We start from the raw sequence: 21,095 nt of genomic DNA, 5'->3' as shown, positions 1-21,095 counted from the left end.
AGATGTCCTGGACCTTCAGGTCAGCTCCTGGGATGCTTGGTGCCTGGGAAGGACGCTAGATGAGGTGCCACAGCCTGGAGGCGTCTTCCTCGGTGCATGCCCCATAGCTAGCGTGCTTTAGGATTTGAGAGTGAGGCATGTGAGCCCTCAGCACGAGGCCCAGAACCCTGTCTAGGAGGCATGACGGGGCAGGAAGCATGGGTTCTTTCACCTTTTGTGAGCCAAATCCTCTCTACGGGCCTCAGTTTCCAAATCTGCCAACAATAAAGGAACAAACCCACACCATGGGACCTGTGGCCTGCACAAATCCCTTTGCTCATTCTAGAAGCCTGAGGGGAGATGGTTGGAAGCACGGGGCTCGTGGGAGTGCAGAGCTCAAGAAAGCGGAGGGGAGATACAAAAGACTCATTTTTCTGCCTAGAGCCAAACTTGACGTCTAATCACTTGTGCTTCCTGGCAATGGAGCCTAGTCAGCAACAACGCTGCATACCAAATGGATCCCCAAACTATGAGGTTCAGGAGATGCTGGGATGTACAGATGGGTGGATAGGTTGCTACAGAAGATTGTAGGGTAGAGAGCTGGGGAAGGAGACAGAGAGCTGAAAGCTGCCCATGGCTGTCACCGTGTGGATTTCCCACTGTGAAGGAGAATCTACCCATGTCCTGCACATTTCCCAAGCACAGGTACTGTCCACCGGAAACCCTGCTGGGGAAGGTGCAAATGTCACCCCCAGGCCCTAGTGCATTGTGGGTCCTGTAGAGCAAGAGCTGGTAGGTGGTCCCCACTGAATGTCACTCAGCTAGCCTTGCTTGTGTCCACAGACATCTCAGGTCTTACCTGGATGCACAGTCTTATAGAGCCCTCTGGCCCAACTGTTCCATCCTAAGAAATGCCCAGTCCAGGCGGGCAGTGCCTCCTGCTCCCTGGGGCTTACGTCTCCAACACAGCAGGTCTGCCAAGGGAGACTGCCATGGCCAGAGAGGGGCCAGAGGAGGCTGACTGCCCACAGCTCATCTCCCAGACCCTTGCAAGACCACATAGCCTCTGACTCATTGGCTCATCCTACCACTACCCATGCAGGAAGAATGCGGGGCAAGGAGGTGGGGCTGGGCCTAATCACTCACAGACCTCTGTGGCCCCAGTCCTGGCAGTGCAGGAAGATTTATTTGTGGAGGCTTGATGGAAAACAAAGGAAAGTCATGCAAGCTTTACCCAGCCACATGATGGGAAATGTCTCTCCCGCTTCCCACTGGTAAATGTGCTGGACATCGTTTCTAGTGGGAACTGGGCTCTGGTGCCCAATTGTGTGCAGATGCTGAGCAGCCTGGGCCCAGCCAGAGGATGCCCAGTGCTGGCTGCCAGCCAAGTGCTGCTCATGGGGCACAGTCCCAGCCGGGCTGCTCTGAAGGATCTTGAGAAGAAGGGGCTCTGGATTAGGACCATTCCCCTTCAAAGGCCTTGGTGTCTGGCTGCTGCCATCCCTTCCCTTGTGTCTACACCAGCATCAATTCTCTATCACGCCACCCTCCTGCTTAGGATCCGTCAGGGACTCGCCGCTGCCTCTGGGGTAGATTGCAAGCTGCTTACTGGGCTCTGAAAACTACAAAGGCCCAATTACAATCTCCACTCTGCTCCCAGCCACCATGCATATGGCTCGACCTAGACACACACCCGCCAAGGGTGAAGAACATAATCCCTTTCTCTACAACGCCTTCCCTCTTGGTCCGCACCTAAGAAGTTCCTACTAACTCCATCAGAGCCCAGCTCTCATGGTGCCCTAGGGAAGGCTTGGTCCTCTGTCTGTCTGTGCTGCAGCCCCATCCGGCATCACATCCCATCCCTCTTACTGCTCTGGCAAAACCTGGCCCAGGGTGTCAGTAAAGCTGCACTGAAGGGTTGGAGAAGGGAAGAGGCCTGTATGGAGCACCCCAGATCCATGCAGTGGGAGCACCTTCTGTCTGCGGCAATCCAACGCCCCAGCCTCCACTTAGTGACAGGGCACTGATGAAGTCTGCCCTGCACTGTCCCTGTGAGGCCAATGCCAGCTATGGCCAGGCATCTGCCACACAGCAGAGATAGGATCGTTTAATGCCTCGCTGTGGAGCTTGCCATCCCCAGGACATGCCCTTGGAAAAGGCAGTCTGGACACTTTCTCAGAGTCGTTGTTGATTTTATCTGGCTCTCTCATTCCAACAAGGGAATCATTTCAATTCCGTTTACATTAAATTCAAAAGCTGTTTTTCTTTTGTTATTTTAAATTCGATTCAGGAGTGTGTGTGTGTGTGTGTGTGTGTGTGTGTGTGTGTGTGTGTGTGTGTGTGTGTGTGTTTCTTAATGTTTTTCATATTCCACGGAGCAATGCTGAGCTCACAGCACTTGGCTGGTGTTCCAGGTCCCTTGAGCCTGCCGCTCCCAGGGAGTGAGTAAGTTGGAGGGTTGCACATGAAACGCCAGGGCTCCCGTATCCCAGCTCCTCATAGCTCCAGGACACAGCACCCACTCCTCAAACACATGCCATTTCACTCTCATGACATGGCCCCCTTCATCCAGGCTGGGAGAAACTGTGTGACTTGCAAACTCCCACAGCTGGCCAAAGGGCAGAGTACAGATCTGAACCTGGGGGTTAACATAGGCACTGGCCATTGCCCAGGCTGGCTTACCAGCCCCTGGATCAGGGGCGTAGGTGTATGTGTATTTGTGTGTGTGTATGGGTACCAGGGGTTGAAGTCAGTATCTCTCTCCATCACACCCCCACTTTATTTACTGATCAGGGTCTCTCGTTAAGCAGAGCCTGCTGATTCAGCTGGTCTTGCAAACCTGTTTGCCCCTAGGATCATCTGTGTCCTCCTCCAGAGGGCTGGGAGTACAGGAGGGCCGCCATACCATCCAGTTTTCACATGGGTTCTGAGTATCTCTGAATTAAAATGTGTTGGGAGGGGCTGAGCCTGGCAACAGGCAGGCATAGGGTGCGGGTATGGAGGAGCAGATGTTAGGGTTGCAGGCAGAGGCCTAAGGAGGCCAGCCCGTAACAGAATCCTTTGTACAACATGCTTTCCTGTCCCTTTCGGGACTCCCTCCACCCCATTCAGAAAGCCACACGACAACCCTGTCACCTCCCTTTGAAGGTAAGACGATGCAGGCTGAGGGGTTTAGGCAGGCCTGCACCAGTCACATGCCGATGGCCGCTTCCAGGTACAGGTATTCCCGTAGAAAAGCTCTGAGTGTTAACCAAGGGGGCAGATGTGACAACACTAGGTCCCGCCAGGGCAGAAAGGCCCATGACCTACCAAGTAGACTATTCTCATCTGCCACCAAGGCCCACAGTCTCTATGAGGGTTCATCTTCATTGTCAACTTGACTGGATTCAGAATCACCATGGAAACACACTTCTAGGGATGCTAATGAGGAGGGAAGACCCACCTTGAATGTGGGCCATTACATGGGCCAAGGCCTTGGACTGAATAAAAAGATGTGAGTGGACTGGGTACCGACATTTATAATCCTCTGCCTCCTGAGCGGACTGGGTACCAGCATTCACATCCCTCTGCCTCCTGAGCAGACTGGGTACCAGCATTCACATCCCTCTGCCTCCTGAGCAGACTGGGTACCGGCATTCACATCCCTCTGCCTCCTGAGTGGACTGGGTACCAGCATTCACATCCCTCTGCCTCCTGACCTCACAGCAGCGTTAACAGCTGCTTCACTTCCCTGTGCGAGGGCCTGATTACCTTCTCAAACTGGAAGCTTACCTCCTAAGATGATTTTTGTCAGGTATTCTGTCACAGCCCTGGGAAAAGTAATACAGTCTCTGGGAGAACTGGCCACACCAAGAAGCTCCAACAGCAGGCGCGGGGAAGGAGCAAGGCAGGAAGCGCTGTGTTGGGATGTGAAGGGCAGGGCTGGAGTTTGCCAAGTTGGGAAACTTGCATTGCAGACACAGAAAACAGAAGCCAAGGCCTAGAGGCCTTAAAGAAGCGGCAGAATACAAAGCCTGTAGGAGCCAGGGAAGAGAGAAAGCCTTGAGGGAGGGGAGGGAGGCAAGCAGCACAAGATTGCTGGAACTCTGTGGGCTAATGAGGTGGATGAGGAACTGACCTGACGCCAGGAGAGGCTGGTACCACAGGCACTTATGGATGCCAATACACAAACTGTCTGCTCAAAACTGTCTCCCTACTCAGGCACCTCCCAAGCATGGAATGAGGTGACACTCAGGCCCCATTTCCACAGCAGGGTGGGACTTGGTGACCTGAGCTGGCGGAACAGTGTGGCTGCTCTAGACTTCTTGCTGCAGGCTTCCCTGGGCCAGAAGTTTTAAAGCACGCTCCATCATGCAGCCTTCACACCTGGCTAGGAACTCCTCCCATTCCAACCTCCAGGGCAGAAGCTTGCCCTCAAGTGACGTATTTGTCCCTTCAGAAAGACCACAGAACCCACCAAGTCACAGCCAACAGGCTCCCTGGGTGACTTAGAGGTCTGTCTTCCTATCTGGCTGAGGGCTCCAGCACCCAGGCTAGTGTTGATGCCCCTCTGTGACTTCAGGACCCAGCCAGGTAAGGGTCCCTGAAAGCTTACAGGTTAAGTTTCAAATCTGGATATTTACTTGATTCCCCATCTGGGAGCTGTGGCTAGGATGTGTTTAGAGTCAGGCTGAGATCTAGGTTCAAATCCTACGTCTAGTGTCCCGGCCTGAGCATGAACCTGTGCACACTGCTGTTCCCACTGCCCTTCCCAAGCGCACAGTGGGGCTGCCGATCTCTATGTCCCAGAACACTCTCCCCATCTGCACAGTGGGATGAGATCCGTGTGCCTTGGATGCTCCAAGGATGGGGTCATGTGTGGGCATATACATGTGCGTGTGTGCGTGTGTTTGTGTGCATGCATGCATGTGTGTGTGTCTGTGTGGTTACATGTGGAGGCCAGAGGTTGACACCAAAATTATCTTCCTCATAACTTCTGCGCTAAACACGGAGCCTCAGCTAGCCAGGAAGCTGCTGAGATCTGCCTCCTCACCATGTGCCTGTCCCCAAGCACTGGGTTCACAGGTGTGTGTGGCCCTGAGAGGCTTTTATGTTGCTGGAGCCCTGAACTCAGGTCCATGTGGAGCAAGTACTTTTGCCCACTGAGCCATCTCCTCAGCACCACCTAAGGATTTTTATTGTGTCCTCTTCCCTTGACCAGCTTGGATCGGGCTATACATCTAGGCTAGCGGTTCTCAGCCTGTGGGTCAGGACCCCTTTGAGAGTCAGATGACCTTTTCAGAGGGGGTCGCCTAAGACCATTGGAAAATACAGAGATTTACAGTTGGCGACAGTGGCCAAATTACAGTTATGAAGTAGCAACAAAAGTATGTTTATGGTTGGGAGCCACCACAACATGAAGAACTGCACTAAAGGGTCATGGCATTAGGAAGGTTGAGGACCACTGATGTAGGCTCTCCATCCTTAGCTCCTGGTCCCTTCCATCCTCCATCACCCAGAAGAATAGGCAAGACTTGCTATCCTTTTGACAATGGCAGAATTTCCAAGTTGCCTCATGTGGCTGCCGGCATCAAGTTCGGTTCACCAGGAGCCTGCCACTCAGAGAGGTGAGAGTATCAGGCAGTGGGTCTCTCCTTGTCTGAGGGTCACGTTCTCAGCCTAAATCCCCCCAGTGTTTACTGATCAGTCTGACACTGATGCATTTGCTGTGCGATTCTAGGCTCCTGGCAACCCTATCTGTCTCTGCCGTCCCCATATGCTGTTTGCACATATGGGGAAGGACTGATGGACCTGCCATGCAGACATTTCAGGGCCCCAAGGAATCCCTGGGATGAGGCCCCGGTGGTGTGGTGAGTGTTAGCCTCAAAATTGGGCTCAAGAGCCGAGCCAGGCACATGCCTTTAATCCCAGCACTCAGGGAGGCAGAGGCAGGCGGATCTCTGTGAGTTCAAGGCCAGCCTGGTCTACAAAGTGAGTCCAGGCCAGCCAAGGCTACACAGAGAAACCCTGTCTCAAAACAAACAAACAGGCAGGAGCAGGGCACATACTCAGGAACTCTACCTGCCAGGACTGGACAAGCCTTGCAGAAGAAAGAGACAGTACAAAGGTAATGAGAGGGAGAGTGCAGCTAGGTTAGGAGACAGAGAGAGCTGATTGGCTGTGAATATCAGTAGGCGGTTCCTTGGTAAGCAGCTGACTCCTGGCTTGAGTAGCCGGTCTCGGAAGGTACCAGTTCCTCTTTCCCCCTTTGATTTCCTACTAAGAGGATCCCAGACTTTGATAGCCACCTCCACTCTCAGCTCCATGGGTCCCTGCTCTTGACAGACTGCAACCCTTGGAAGCTGACCAGCCCCTCCGAGCCTTCCGGTTTTTTCGCAGCTCTGTTCTAAGCTGAGGCTCACACACTGAGTCCTTGCAGAAGAATGAGACTCTAAGAATACGCCTGCCCTTTTTACCTTCCCTCCCCCGACCCCGACTCCCCTTCCCATCCCCTACCCTGCACACCCCCCCCCCCCGCACCAGGGACCATGGCTGTGGCATGGTGGCAAGAAGACTAGAACTAGGGGTAAATGTAACTCTGGTCACAGTGGGTGTCAGGGGAAACCATTGGGCCTGAGTTTTTGCCTTCTCTGGCTCACTCTGGCTGTCATAATGCTCGGCTGTGCCCAGGTCACCATTCACAGGCACCTCGGCCAGACTGGCAGGTGGAGGAGTGTAGAAGGTAGAAGGCAGCGGCTGGCCAGAGCTCAGCAGGGTGAGGAAAACAGTCTGCACCTCAGCTGCTTACCAGCACAGACAGACAGACTGACAGACCGACCGACAGACAGACACCTGTGCAGATTCCATCTGGCTCAGAGTGGCACCAAGAAAAGACTGGGCAGGGCTCCACCACCAGAGACATCACTGCTCAAGGGCGTGACGGGGAGGAAGGGGATAAACCAGGCGCTCTCCCTGCAGCACCTATTTTAACCCTGCTAACAGCAGCCCCAGAGATTAAGCACTATTATTGCCTAATTTTACAAATAAGTACTCCACGGTTCAGAGTCACCTGCCTGAGACACAAAGCTGGCGAACAGCAGAGTCGAGTTGGGAGACAGGTATGTGGGACTCTAGGCGGCCTCTGTGGCCCTCCATGCAGGGTCCCAGGGCTGTTAAAATTCTTCACCATAGCAAGGATCTTTCCGGGCACCGGCTGTTGTTTTACAGAGTCCACGGCAGGGAAGGGCTATTCTGAGAAGCCTCGTGGCTGCTGGCTTCTGCAGCTCAGACAACGAGGATTCTGACTGTCTGGTGGGACCAACCTAAGAAAGCAGGGGACTAATCTTTCCAAAGCCCACGTCTTCGAGGCGCCGCGTCCGTATTTGGGTTGGACATAGGCTTGTTATGGTAACGCAGATGAAGGCCCGGATTTAATAAGACTGAGACAACGGGAGCAACATCAAGCACAACAGGATATTGCAGAGAGATCTAGATGCTTCCTCGGGGCTGCGTACTAAACAGGGCAGGACTGGCCAAACAGGACAGGGTTACCTGGAGGCTAGCAGGGTTCAGGATCAGGCGCCTCTCTCCACACCCAGGCTGCCTGGTACCTGATCGAGCAAAGGCTCCATAGGCTAAATTTAAACCAGCTGCCAGTGCTGGGGTGGGGGTGGGGGTGTTGCAGTTATTTTGGGGGCGAGGGAAGCTTACCTCATGAAAGCTGTGGAAAGGCTGCTGGGGAGATAATAAAAGGATTAACTGCTATTTTAGTGGGCCATTTACTCCTCAATCAAAACGTCTCATCTATTTCCTGTCCTCCAGAGGCCTCAGGTCCAAGATTCCTTTGTCTATTACAGACATAGTAGCACAGGCCTGTCATGAGAAATTAATAATTTTACAGGGATGGGAGCTGCTGCTATTCACCTGGGTGTGGTCCGAGGGGGTTGGCCTGTTGCCCTGGTTACCTAATTCCATCAGCATACGGTTGCTCTCACCACCATGGGCAGGAGCAGCCTGGAGTGGGGCTCCACAGAGGTTCCTATTGCAGATGACCCCACCAAGCAGGACCAGCCTGCAGGCCCCACAGAAGCATCTAAATTATCAAGGGTGCTGCGGTAGATGAGGGCATTGGACCAGTCCCACTGCAGCAGTTAGCTGTGGTGTAATTATGGATAACTTATTTTTATTACTATTTTTCTGATTCTGAGCCTCTGTTATCTTGCTGCTGCTATTACGTTCTCCGACTAGTTGTTTGACCTGGAACCAATTGTGCGACCTCTCTGGGCCTCCACTTTCTCATCTGTAAAATGGGAATGAGTGGGACATATCCGCAGAGCTGTGGTGAGGACCGCATGGATCTGTGAAGCCGGCACTCGGCAGCTGATTACCTGACCTGTCACCACTGTGATTCTAACCCGGAAGAGGCAAAGCCAAGGGTGTGGGCAGCTGGACAGACCTATCTGAGCCCAGTCTTTGTTTCTCCATATGTGAAAGCCCTGAGTCTTGCAGGTCCCTGATAAAGACTAGGTGCAATCCCCAGTGGGCATCAACACCGCCCCATAAAACCCTCTGGGCTTTCTCCCTGGGCCTCTTCAAACTCCTATCTAGTCACAGCCTGGTGCCTGATTGATGGTTTAAGGACACATCCCTAAGTGCGAGGTCCTTCAGGCCAACGACTGTGACAGAGCCATGTCTAGGTCCCCAGTATCAGAGAAATAGGAATCAAGTGAGAACTCTGACCAGGAGAGATTCTGGGGCTGCTTTGAGCAACCAGCGTCCCCCACGGAGACTCAAGGAAGGTCTAGCTCTCTCACGGGACCACTGGAGGAGGCCGAGATCCTGCAGAGAAGGTTGTTGGCCACCTCAGGGTACTACCTGGGTCCATACAGACACCTGGGGTTCCCTCCTTTGGGAACTGTCTGTCTCCAGCAGCCCTGGCCTACGGACTTGTTGGTCTTCCCCACCTTGAAGAGGCACATCTCTCATTAAGCCATGTGTCGTAAGACCCCACACAATGCAGCATCTATAAGAACTAGCTCATCCATGCCTGCCTCTGCCCCGGCACCCCTCCCCCCCCAACGCCCATCTGCATACTCTAAACCCAAAAACATTAAGTAAAAATCTCCACCAGCTCAGTGCCCTTCCCCCACACCTCTGCGCAGCACAATAGCTCCCAAGCCCCACCCTCTACCCTCTCTTCTCAAGGCTGCCCATCTGTAGCATGTCTATTAACCAACAGACTCCTTAGCTTCAAGACCAGCGAGCACGCTCAGTCTGTCCAGCTCAGAATGCCACAGCAGATGAGCCCTGGGGACAAGTGTGGCCTCAAGAGAATGACCTTACACACCACAATTACCAATGTTCCCTACCCGATACCCCACAAATGTGCTCTGGGCAGAGGACGTACAGACTCTTCTAAAACTGAAAGCGCGACACAGGCAGTGCGTGGCAGGAAAAGCTTGACCTCAGCTCTACAGACCAGAAACACTGGTAGCTACTGGATGGTAGCGAGGAAGGAGAGACCTGGTTGGTCTGAGTGGTCTGTGTTTGTACTGTGCAGCACTCTGGAGGGCCAGCCCTTCATTCCCAGGCTGATGCGGCTGGAGGGAGATTCGGGTACAGGGACTAAGATCCCTCTCCTAGCCTTTGATAGGGCTTTCTACCACCACAATCACAGAACATGGGCGTGGCCGCCAGTCAGAATGGGCGGAGGCCAGGTTGCCTGCCTCTAACTTGTGTGATGTGCACACACGTATTCTTTCTCCCCAAAGCTTTGACTCAACCTCAGCCAGACACTGCTTATGCTAACCCTTGACCTCAGCTCCATGCCCGCCCTAGGGACCCAGGAGCTCTTTACAGAAGGCAATGCTGTGGGAAGCTTAGAAGGCCTAGGAGCCTCTCTTGGATGTACACTGGGTAAAGGCCGGTGCTGGAGGAGGGCACAGGGTCCACTTTTACTCATCTGCCACCATCAGGTGACATGGAAAAGACAAGTCTGTCCGGGCTTGTTTTAGGTTCAGAGGTCACGCTGCATCATGCTGTGTGGCCTGCTAAATTACCTCTAATACCTATCCAATACTTCAGTGTAGGGGCCAGGGTACCTGACAAGGACGAGGTAGTCCTGCCAAGGTTCCCAGTGACAGGAACACAGATGGTCTTCTTCACTGGTCACACCCCCACAGCCCTGGACTCTGTGGGAGCCCTGCTTGCTCCCAAGGGAGTCTTTCTAGTACCCTGGGCGGTGCAGCCTTGCGGGGAGCCTGAGGGGGCCCGGCAGCCCAGACTCACCATGCATTTGTTAGGCTTCTCGCCCGAGTGTACCCTCATGTGGATAAGCAGCTTGTAGCGGGCGTTGAAGGGCTTGTAGCGACGCACACAGCCGGCCCAGAAGCAGGTGAAGTCCTCCCCCTTGCGCTGGTCGATGTGGCTCTTCTCGATGTGCCTTACCAGCTCCTCCTGCTGTTCGTAGGCCGCACAACAGTCCACCCAGCGGCACGCCTGCCGCCCGGCCACCATCCTGCCCGCCAGGCCCAGCCCTAGGCCTCCAAGGCTGGGCCCACTAGGCAACTGAGACAGGGGGTAGGGGGGTGGTAAGCCCTGCTGGTGAGGAGCAAAGAGGTCCGAGAACTCGTCCACGGGCTCCTGTTTCAGGAAGCCTGACTTCCGGCATGCTTCAAGCTGCAGGCTGCCCTCGTGGCTGTCACCGGATGTAGGCCCAGGCCCAGGCCCGGGCCGTGATCGCTTGGGAGGGACCCCCAGGTCTCCTGGCAGAGGTGGGTTTCGGAGTCCATTGACACAGCTGACTAGAGCTGTCTGGGAGGAGTGGATGACAGGACTGATGTTGTCAGAGGAGGCACAGGGTGAGGAGGAGGAGGCTGAAGAAGCAGGGGGCAGGCCCAAGAGGCAGCAGCGTTTCAGGCTGCCCTCAGGGAGGTGGGTCTCGGGTTGGGGACCCAGGCTTGAGATGGGTTCATTGGCCAGAAGGTAGCAGGAAGGTGCAGGGTTGGTGAGGCCTCGGCCTGGGAAGTCCAGGTCTGAGTGCAGGCCCGTGGAAGAAGATGGGGCCCGGCAGTGGGTGGGCAGGGGTGTGTGGGCGCTGGCCATGGCCTGGTAGTCAGGTAGGGCTTCTTGCTTGATGTGTTGAGCCGCTGGGAGGCTGCCATTCACATAAGTGGCCTGAGGTCTGGGTGACCTGGAAGATAGTAGCCAGAGTAATTATGAAAGGTAGGCACTCTCCAGGGGTGAGGGTCAGGCAGCGCCCCTGGGAAGCAGAGGCAGAGATCTGGCAGGGAGGGGGGTGGGAGGGGGAACGGGGGGGGGTGTCCAAGGGAGAAGGAGAGGATAGGAAGACCAGAACTGGTTGTGCCAAGGGCAGGAAAGAGGAAGAGAAGTATAGAAGCAAAAAGGACACGGCCTGGAGAAAGATGTAGGAGGTAAAAGAGGCAGAAGGCTAACCATGGGGTGGATGAGGACACCCTGTGCCTGAACCCAGCCCATGCACCTCTTCTGTCACCACCTTGCTTGCCTCCCCCACTTCCCTGGGGTCAGCCCTGACCCTCCCCCTGTGACTTTCTTTTTTCCTTCCTTCCTTTCTTTCTTTTTTTAAAGATTTATTTATTTATTATGGATACAGATCTTGTTATAGATGGTTTTGAGCCACCATGTGGTTGCTGGGAATTGAACTCATGACCTTTGGAAGAGCAGTCAGTGCTCTTAACCTCTGAGCCATCTCTCCAGCCCTCCCCCACCACCACCGGTGACTTTCAAGTGAGATCTATGGGCAGAAGGTTATGGATGGCATTTTGAGGAGTCTTCAGGCCCAGCAGCGTTTTAAATTTGACTTACACACCCCTTAAGTTTTTAATTTCTGTACTCTTTCCTTTATTTAATGACATCTGGCCCTATTCGGCTTCTCTTCCTATAGCTGGTGTGACTGGGTGGGGACCTGAGGCACAGGCACAGTGAGGGACAAGATTTTTAGCAGGGTGGCCCAGAACGTTGAGCTCAGATGTTAAGTACGTAAAACTGCAGTTCTGGAGAGAAACATACGGGGGATGGGAGACCGGGTCTGAGGTTGGGGTCTGCTCCACTCTAGATGGGCAAACTCAGGCAAATTGCTTCACTCCGGACAAGTTAGGGGCCCCTATCCTCAGCGATGATGGGGATGGCAGGATGGTGGGGTATGGGCTGGCCACAGAGGCTGCCTTTTCCATGTGAGTGGTCCACAGTTTCACCAGTGGCAGAGAGTCCTTCAACCCTCTTCCCAGGAGGCCATATTTAGGGAAATTAGGGAACTCCTGTAGAGACCTGTCCATACAGACAGAAACACCAGGGCTAGCCTGTCACCAGAAGACTGAAGATGAGAGAGACCTGAATGTAGTTGCTACAGGCCTGGCTATAGGCTCAGAGCCTGACTAGCATGGCCTGTCTGAATCAGCTTCCTCATCCCTCAGACAAGGGCCACACCACTATATGTAGAACTAAGAGGGTGATGGCTAAGGTCAAGGGTCAGCTCCCTGGGAAGGAGAGGGCTGGGCCATAGGACCATTATTACTGCTTCTGCAAGACCATTAGCTCTCACAGACGGAGCTGAGCTCTCTAAGACACCCCCTGAGATCTAGCCCCTGCCCCTCCAGTTCCAGGAGCTCTAGACAATGGGTGGAGAGAAGGGAGCGAGGGGAAGGGCAGGAAGGAGAGTCAGAGCCTGTGGCACTCAGAGTTGGCCTCTGACCCTGTATCACAGCAGGGCCAGTGGAGGGAGTGGGGCCTGACGCCTGAGGGCCACTGGGTCATCATGCAGCAGCAAGCCAGTGCCAGGCCTGGACCAGGACTGCAGGTGGCCTTTGAATGGAGGCACGAGGGAAATGTCTGTCTCTTAGACACCTAGTAACTGTCCACTGAGCTCTTCTCCCTCAGCATCTCCACAGAGGAGCAAATACACATCCCATCCTCATGGGTGGGGACACTGGGTCTGCCACAGCCAGCAGCAAGTCCTACTTGAAAGAGTCCATGTCAGAGTAGGGACTTGATAAAATGTAAAGAAACAAAACCACAGCTGATGCTTTAGCAGGGCACAATGCTGGCAGAGGCAGGCTGGCAGAGAGGGTAGTAAGAAGCACCACTGTGCAGCTTCTACAACCTGCTCCAGGTCAGTGAGCTGACATCAGCAAAGAGGACAGGCTGCAGCATCTGGCTGAGTTAGGAATGTCATTGACAGCACTCTGAATGGCCTCAGTGGGACAAGTGGGAGGTCCCCGCCTGAGGTCTCATGGATGTGGCATGGCCTGGCTCTTACTCCTTGTCCCCGGGGAGGCCTGGCAGGTGGTTCTGGCTGCTCTGGGGCTGAGGTCTACAATTCACTCTAGAAACTGTGATCACACAGTGCCTAAGAGCCAGATGCACCAGGTACCCTCATGAGAGCTGACTCCTATCTTAGCAGTGGGATGACAGGTATTAAGTTCTCCTTAATACAGGGCCATCACCTGCTTTACGCAGGTAGATATCCCCAAGGCCATAGTGATGGAGCAAAAGCAGATACCGTGGTCTTTATGGGCCACAATCCCAGCATTCTTCGTCACACCATTACCAGGAAGCCAGAATCCAATCTGTCCAATGACTGTGAGAACACTGTCATTTCTTTAGGGCGTCAACATTCTGAGCCAAGGATGCAAACCTCCTTTTGGCCATCACTGGACTCTTTGCAAAGCTGTTCAACGTAAGTAATCAGCTTCTGCTGGGGTGGGGGTGGGGGGAGAGGGCCTCACACCTAGTGGCAGGGGTGCAGGGCGAGTCATGCTTCTGTTGCCTAAAGCTTGTAGCCTGGGCTCAGGACTTTTTACTCGGTGCAATCACATCTCGGGCCAGCACAGCCCAATACAGAATGCACCCCTCTCCTGCCACCCCTTGCTCTGCCCCAACACAGTGTGCTGCCAGAAACTCTGTGATTAATCCAGGCAATAGACACATGTGATTATCATTAATCAGTAGGCAGCTTGAAGCATAAACGATATGCACTCCTGTTGTAGACTGGGCTGGCGTCTCCCAACTCCTATGTTGGAAGCCTAACCTCTCCAGAGTGCGTGTGTTTGGAGACGGGGCCATTAAGGATGCAACTTAAGTTAAATGGGGTTATGAAGATCCTTACTGCAATATGTCTGATTCCCTTATAAGATAGGAGTGCAAACCACATAGATAAAGGGATGACCATGTGAGCAACTCACAGGTTAGGAGAAACCAAACCTGTCAGTCCCCCCATCTTGGGCTTCCACCCTACCCCCCCCCTTCCAAGAACCATGAGAAAGAAATTTCTTTTATTTAAGCCACCCAGTCTATGACATTTATTAAGATGGTCTGACCAAATGAATATACTCTTTCAAAATAAAAGTCTCACTGGTATCAAAGAAGGCCACGGGGAACTGAAATCCTCAGCATGTTCCTATCTTGTAATACTTGTCACTGTTCAGCGCTCCCACAATGGAGATCCTTGTCACCATCCCCAAGGACTCCAGCGCCAGCCCAGCACTTGGCACAGGGCAGGCACTATGTGGCTGGTGAAGCAGTGAAGTGCACACCAGTATCTGGGCCAGTATCCAGAGTGTCTCGCCTGTGAAGCCGGCTCCATGCGTGCTGCCGCCGGGCATGAGTGGTAAGTATGCTTCCACAGACACGTGCAAAGCCAAGCCGACTAGGTGAAGTGGCCAGGAATGGGCACATACCTGTTAGGGTGGGGGAAATGAAGCAGCCTCTCGCAGACAGGCGGGTGACCCCGAGGCGGTGGGCTCCCTGCAGGGAGAAACAAACCCTGGTGGCAGGAGGGGCTGGGACCCTCGGCCAGGTCCAGGTCCAGCAGGCTCTTCTCTGGGCAGGTCCCGTAGCTCCCGTTCACTGGGGTGAGACAACAGGAAAGAGGGCACAGGTGAGTGGTCGAGCTGGCAGGGAGCTTGGAGAGAGGACAGAGCCCCTGCAGCCATCTGAGCAACCCTGCTGCCTTTGAGGCTTGGAGACACCGTATTTAGTTCCCAGAACTACTTGGCAAAACCTGTGACAAAACCCCTCAATTCGCAGGTGCGCACGCACAGTTGCTCCAGAGCTTGTATGACTGTTAGCAAACACTGGATATCGGTGAATCAGACATGACTGTTCCAAGAGCAAAAACCCTGGTGAGCCAAACCCATGGCGCCCTGAAGCACACAGACTATTATCTACAACTGCCTCAAGGTGGGAACTGAGTACACACAGACCCTAGGCAGGGGTTCGGGTTCTGATGTGATGGATTTGTGGCGTACAATCCCAGGTGTGCCTCAGTGTTTGGATGAAATGATGCTGCGCCAGTGGGCCCTGGACTGGAGATGTTTGGGGCACATGTGCAAGGAGGTGACTGCCCAACTCTATCTGCTACCAATTGGTACTAAGCCTCCCCTCTATACTGTTTCCCATTTCATGTCACATCACAGACACAGTTATTCATCTCCGTGTCCTGTGGTTCTCTGATGGCCCAACTATCCTATACTCCACACTGCTTGTATGCTCTGTGAATGCCTCAGGTGAGGCTATATACGGGTCTTAAAAACCCTATAAAGTCAATAACAATGTCAGACATGCTTGCTATGAGCCTCTCCCACCTTCCCTCAGCCACAGTTGCTCATCTCTGGAAAAGAGCAGTTAATCTGGAAGTCAATCCTTTAGGCTTTTGTTCTGTCACCTTTTGGGGGTAATGCTTTGGGGCCTCGTCACTTCCCAGACTCATTCCACGACTCAGCGCATCCTATGTGCCTGACCCACTGCTCCCCTGGTGAGCACTCTCGGGTTATGAAGCACTTATGCCCTGGAGATGTAAATAAATGCTATTCACAAGAAGTCTAGGCACTGTCACTACCGAGCGAGCAAATGAGAAATCCCTAAACCAAGGACATGGACAGCAATGAGGCCACATGTCACGCACTTCCAACAAGCCAGGCAAACTACATGGCTCATTCAAGAACACACAGCTAGAAATCTGTGGTGGGCCCCTGCACTGAGTCTGCCAGATCCCAACCCCACAACCCAGCTGCCATGTGACAAGAACTGGCCTTTTAAGATAGCATCCTCAGTCCCAGCTCAGCTGAGACGATCTCTTTAGCGCAGGCTATCCCTGTGCCAGTGACAGTACGGACTCTCTCCCCGGCTCCGAACAGCACTCTACAGTGTACAGATGAGAAGCACAGCTTTCAAGGCCCCGGGTTGGGTGAGGGTTCAAACTAACATCTGTTTCACGCCATTTCCCCGGCGGCACTGGCCCGTCCTGCTGCGTGGACCGCTCGCTCTGCTGGCTTCAGCGACTGCCCAGCCAGCCTTTCTTAGGGTTATGCTTTAATAACTGGGTTGTTTTTTAATTAAAAAGAAATCCCTGGTAACAAATGCGAACAGCCTGAGTTAATGAGAGCAGGCTGCAGCTCGTTTAACTCCGGCTCGGCTTGGCTGTCCTTCCCTTCTCCAGATCATTTCTGTACGCAGTTTTATTGTCCCACTGAGGCAAACCCTGGGACCGGCCTCCAAAGACTGTGGATAATTTTATGATCATTAATGGCATTTGGAACAGACAGCATAACGGTGGGGTGGGAGGGCGCTGTTACGCCAGGACTTCTCCCGGATCCTGGAGGTGACAGTGGTTCTAAGCTTCCTTCCAGAATCATCTGCGCCCTCTGGTCATGTATCTCCTCCTGCCAGCACAAAGTGGGGTGCAGAGAAGAAAGGGGGACCTGGAGAGCAGAGTTGACAGGCCTTGCATTTGTTTAGCCCTTCCTCCTCAGGCGTCCTGGTACCCATCCGAGGGCAGACTCATGACAGTTTTGGTTTTTTTCCAGATGGGCTGAAAGAGACTGAGGGCCTCTGCCCAGGCTCAGGGACACAATCCAAACCCAGACCTCCTGGACTTTGAGACCCAAGTGTTGCCCTGCAACCCTGCCCCTCCCCCCACAAACAAGCACTCCCAACCAGGATTCCAGTGAAAGTAGACCGGGCAGGGTTAACTGGCTTGCCAAGGTCACACAGGAAAGACACCCTGAGCTGATTAGAGTAAGCAGCAACAAATAGTACATCAATAGCTGGGCCTTTTCGATGCTTCTCTGCTGGAGACTGTGTGAGCTCTCCCCAGCAGTAAACAAACAACTGATGTTGATGAGGAGGCTCTGAGGTCAAAGTTGGCACTGGCTGGTGCCCTAAGCCTACTCAAATCCTTGTCTCCCGGACTTCCATGGGCCCTGAGGGAAAGTCTGGCCTCTGAACTTGGCAGAGCTGGGCACCAGAGCTGACAATTGGTTACCCAAGGTCACATAAGCAACCACTGCCACAGCTGGAGCCAAACTGCCCTCTGTCTCTCACATACTTCCTCGAAGGCTGGACACCAAACCAAAGGTTTGGCCAGAGACACAGCCACCTCCGCCTGCCACATACCCAGGTCCACTGTCTCCTCTACGGAAGAGTCTTTTTCTCCATCCTCAAGGGCACCATAAGACCCACAGCAGGCCTGCTCCTGTTCATCTTGTCTCCAGGAGGGAGGACAGATCTTCTCTGGAGACTGAGTGGATGAACAGTACACATCTGGGGCCCTGTTGTAAGGTTATCCTGACAAGGTGGGGTTCCTAGAAGCCATGTCTCTCCCTGAGCCATGAAAGCCAAGAATGGACCCTGCATCCTGGCTTTCTCTGAGTCCATGAAGCCCCTTGACAAACGGTAAGAAACCCTACAAAGTGAGAGCTGGAACTGGCCGTCTAATTCTGTTAGTATACGGAAAACCAGGCTCTAAGAGGAAATGGGCTTTGTGTGGCCATACAGTCACAGTAGAGCCTGGACTGGCACTTCTGAAACCAAGTAAGAAGCTGCTCTGGTTCCGGTGGTCTGGCCTCAGTGTTCTTGTCTGTACAGTGGAGCTGACGCCTACCTCAAAGGGTTGTGGTGACAAGGGAGTACATATGGCGGGGACTTAGCTTACACTGAATACTCAAAGTAAGAGTGATATTAGTTACTTCTTCTGTGCTTCCTGAAGCTCAGGCAGAGTTGTTTGAGAAGCAGCCCATCCCCAGGCAGGATGGTCCAAAGTCAGACCAAACCCCAGGCTTAGGGTTCCCCAAGTGCCTGGGGCTCATCAGCCTTGTTTCAGTCCTGACAAGCCAGCCCGAGGCAAGCGGTTCACACTGTACACGCGAAAGCGTCACCAGTTACCATAATACCTTGACTATAAAGTAAAACCACACCCAGGGTGACTTCCACAGGACCGCAGCGGTGTGGTGCTGAAACCTGCTGCCATTCCGCACCCAGGGCCCAGGGGCCCCACCCGTAGCCATGTGCAGCCATCTGCAGGGACCGGAAAAGCCTACATGGTAACTGACTTATGTTTTCCAACAAGCAAATTTTCAGAACCAACCAGGTAACAGGCCAAGGACAGGATACAACTCTTCGCAGTTCATTAAAAACTCTGTAGTCCCCGACTGTGAGCTTCATCGCGACCCTCAGGAGCTGGTTAGTTGGATGTGCTGATCTGAGTGAGACCACTTGGTCTCTGGCTGGTGGCATGGTATTAGGAGGCGGAGGAACATTTGGGACAGGAGCATGGCTGGCAGGCTTTGGAGGGTGGCATTGAGGCCTGGCTTCTGGCCCAAGCTCTCCGCTGCCACGATGCTCCTGCCTCCCTGCCTTCCTCTAAGTTGCTGTGGACAGGTATTTCATCACACAACAACAAAGGCAAACCATGTCTGTCGGTCTGATGATCACTGAAGGAGCCAGGGACTCAGACTCTGGAACTGCTCTACTGTCCCACATCTACACAGTGGAGGAGGCATTTGCAGGTAGCAATGGAAAGTCAACCACTCAGTACAAGGCCAGCCCTGGTGGGCATACAGATGGATGGGGCTCCAGCCTGGCTCTAGGACCCCACAGCCTGGGCTCACCCACTCATCTGGGTGCCACCTCTCATCTTCACAATGTTTTGCTAAGGTATGTCCTTACCAATCTAGAGCCCTGGGCAAGTTTCTCTCCTGTAGAACATTCCTGAATCTAGCCCTCTAGGAGCTCCCCCACCACTCAGCTCATAGCAGCCCTGGGAGTAACTGCTACTCAGGTGACCTGTGCACACGGCCCTGGCCTGTACCTCATGTCTCATCCCTATCACCAGAGCTGGGTCACCCCCTCACCCACCCCACTCCTCCACTGTACTGCCGCATTAGCTTGTGGGAACAGTTAAAGCTCCACCTCCCCCCAAAAGGCCCAAGGCAAAGATCTTAGTCTTGGAATTGTTGTTAGCAGTCCCAGCTCCAGATGTGAACTGGCCCAACCTTCTTCACACAGAAAACAGGGCCCTGGCTGAGGATGGAGCTTGGCCATCTTACCCCGCAGGTAGGTTCTCTAGACATCTCTGGGCCCCTCTAGGGATGTGTCCCTCTTCTGAGCTCACAGTTAGGTCCACAGCAGGTGGCTGGGAATGCTGAGAGAGTGGCTGTCTGTGAACTTCACTCTCATGCCTACTCTATGCCAGGTGCAAGCACACACACGTAGGCAAGTCAAAAGCTGCTACTGCTTTCATTCAGGGAGAGTGATCTTCCCCTCTGAGCCTCAGTCTCCTCATATGCAAAATAGGGTTTAGAGCCTCAGCTACAGGAGTGGCTGTGTGCACTAAAGTAGACCACTCATGCTGAGCTCTGGCGTGGTTTCTGCTGGGATTCTGAAAAAGGCCCCTGTGCTGGGCCTCTTGACAGGCACGAGGATAAAGCCCCCTCTCCTGGGCAGCGAGTGCCAGTGATCACAGAAGGACTGCCTCAGACCAGGACTGCCCTGCTGGCAGCTCTTCCCCAGCAGTGTGAGCGCAGGCTATGCTGAACCTCAGCTTTCCCCCTCTGAGCAGCGGGGACTCGAGAATTGGATTTCATGTGCCTAGCCCGTGGCAGCAGGGGCATCACAGAGATAGATCACAGAGGGCTCGGTGCCTCCTATTCCCAGGCCCGGTAGGTAGCTGACCTAAGGGGATACAGAAGAGGCAGGGTACAAAGAACTCCTCAGGTCCTTCTTGCCTCATCAAGCTGCTTCTGGAACCTCTTTTCCTAGCATGTGAAACACTGAAGCCCAGTGCGCAGCTGGGGCTACTAGAGGAAGGTGGCAAGAGGTGAATGGCCAGGTTTCTTCCGCATCCCCGCATCCCCGTATCCCAGCAAGATGGGAGCCAAGGCTCACTCACTTGCAGGAATGTCGGGGTATTCACGGCTACCAGGGGGCCTGTAATCTGGACAAGGCCTCTACAGCAACAGCTCCTGATGGCTGAGCTCTTGCGCCAGGCTTAAAGCCTCCCCACCATCTCTTATCCCAGGCCACAAGAACCCCATAAATTCCCCCCTTTAAAGCTAAGCGAGATTTACAGGGACTCAGGCCAATAAAACCTGAGCCAGCTCACCTCGAGATGGCACGGCACAGAAACCAAGCAAACCCACAGCTCTGTCCTAGGTCAGGCAGGCCACGGACAGCCCAAGATGGTTACACATGCGGATAGAAACATGCTGGCACACAGACACACAGAAGGGCCAATTCTTTCCTCACATTCTTACATACTAATTGTGAAACTTTTTTTTTTAATGAAGATGAAGACAGGCAATAAAAGCACTAGCCAGAGAGCCACAGCAGACATGGAGATAATATATTTTAAAAAGCTTGATAGTTCTTTCCATGTGTCTGCATACAGCTTTTACTTGTGAAAAATCAGGATAATAAAGTAACTAACACACTCTCTTGTCCTATCTTTTTCATCTAATGATGAAAACCAAAAGAGACGACATGCATGTCGTGTGTCCTGTGTAATTTTTGGCTCCGTCCGTGACATGCTAACTCCTGTTTTCCAAAAGCAGAATATGGGACATGTCTATGGTCACACCACTGTAAACAGCTGTCAGCAAATAAGGTGAGCGCCATCTTGCCAGGAAGGCTATTCCATATCAAGGTCCATCACTCTCCCAGCATGTAAGTCTCCTGTGGCGGTTACAACAAGCACCGTAGCCGGAGTGGTTGAACAACCAGATTTTATTTTCTCCCAAGCTTAGATGGATCCCAGGAAGTTTAGGTCCCGGGGATGGCTATTTTTTTTTTTTTTCTTTTTTTGCAGCTTGCAGATGCTACATTCT

General features: G+C 53.4%; 1 protein-coding gene across 3 annotated transcripts in view; it reads right to left on the bottom strand.

The window, feature by feature from the left end:
- The window catches only part of Glis1 (GLIS family zinc finger 1), a 196,102-nt gene that overhangs the window by 59,383 nt on the left and 115,624 nt on the right, over positions 1–21,095 (bottom strand). For all 3 annotated transcript variants that reach the window (XM_051171561.1, XM_051171562.1, XM_051171563.1), the window contains exons 2-3: positions 14,673–14,841; positions 10,246–11,149 (exon numbers count right to left, since the gene is read on the bottom strand). In XM_051171561.1, the coding sequence (XP_051027518.1) occupies positions 10,246–11,149; positions 14,673–14,841 (1,073 nt within the window). The remainder of the gene's footprint in view (positions 1–10,245; positions 11,150–14,672; positions 14,842–21,095) is intronic.

Source organism: Acomys russatus, chromosome 29 (assembly GCF_903995435.1).
Source record: "Acomys russatus chromosome 29, mAcoRus1.1, whole genome shotgun sequence".
Lineage (NCBI taxonomy): Eukaryota > Metazoa > Chordata > Mammalia > Rodentia > Muridae > Acomys > Acomys russatus.
Note: the sequence above shows the minus strand (reverse complement) of the source record. Positions and strands in the feature narration are given on the sequence as shown.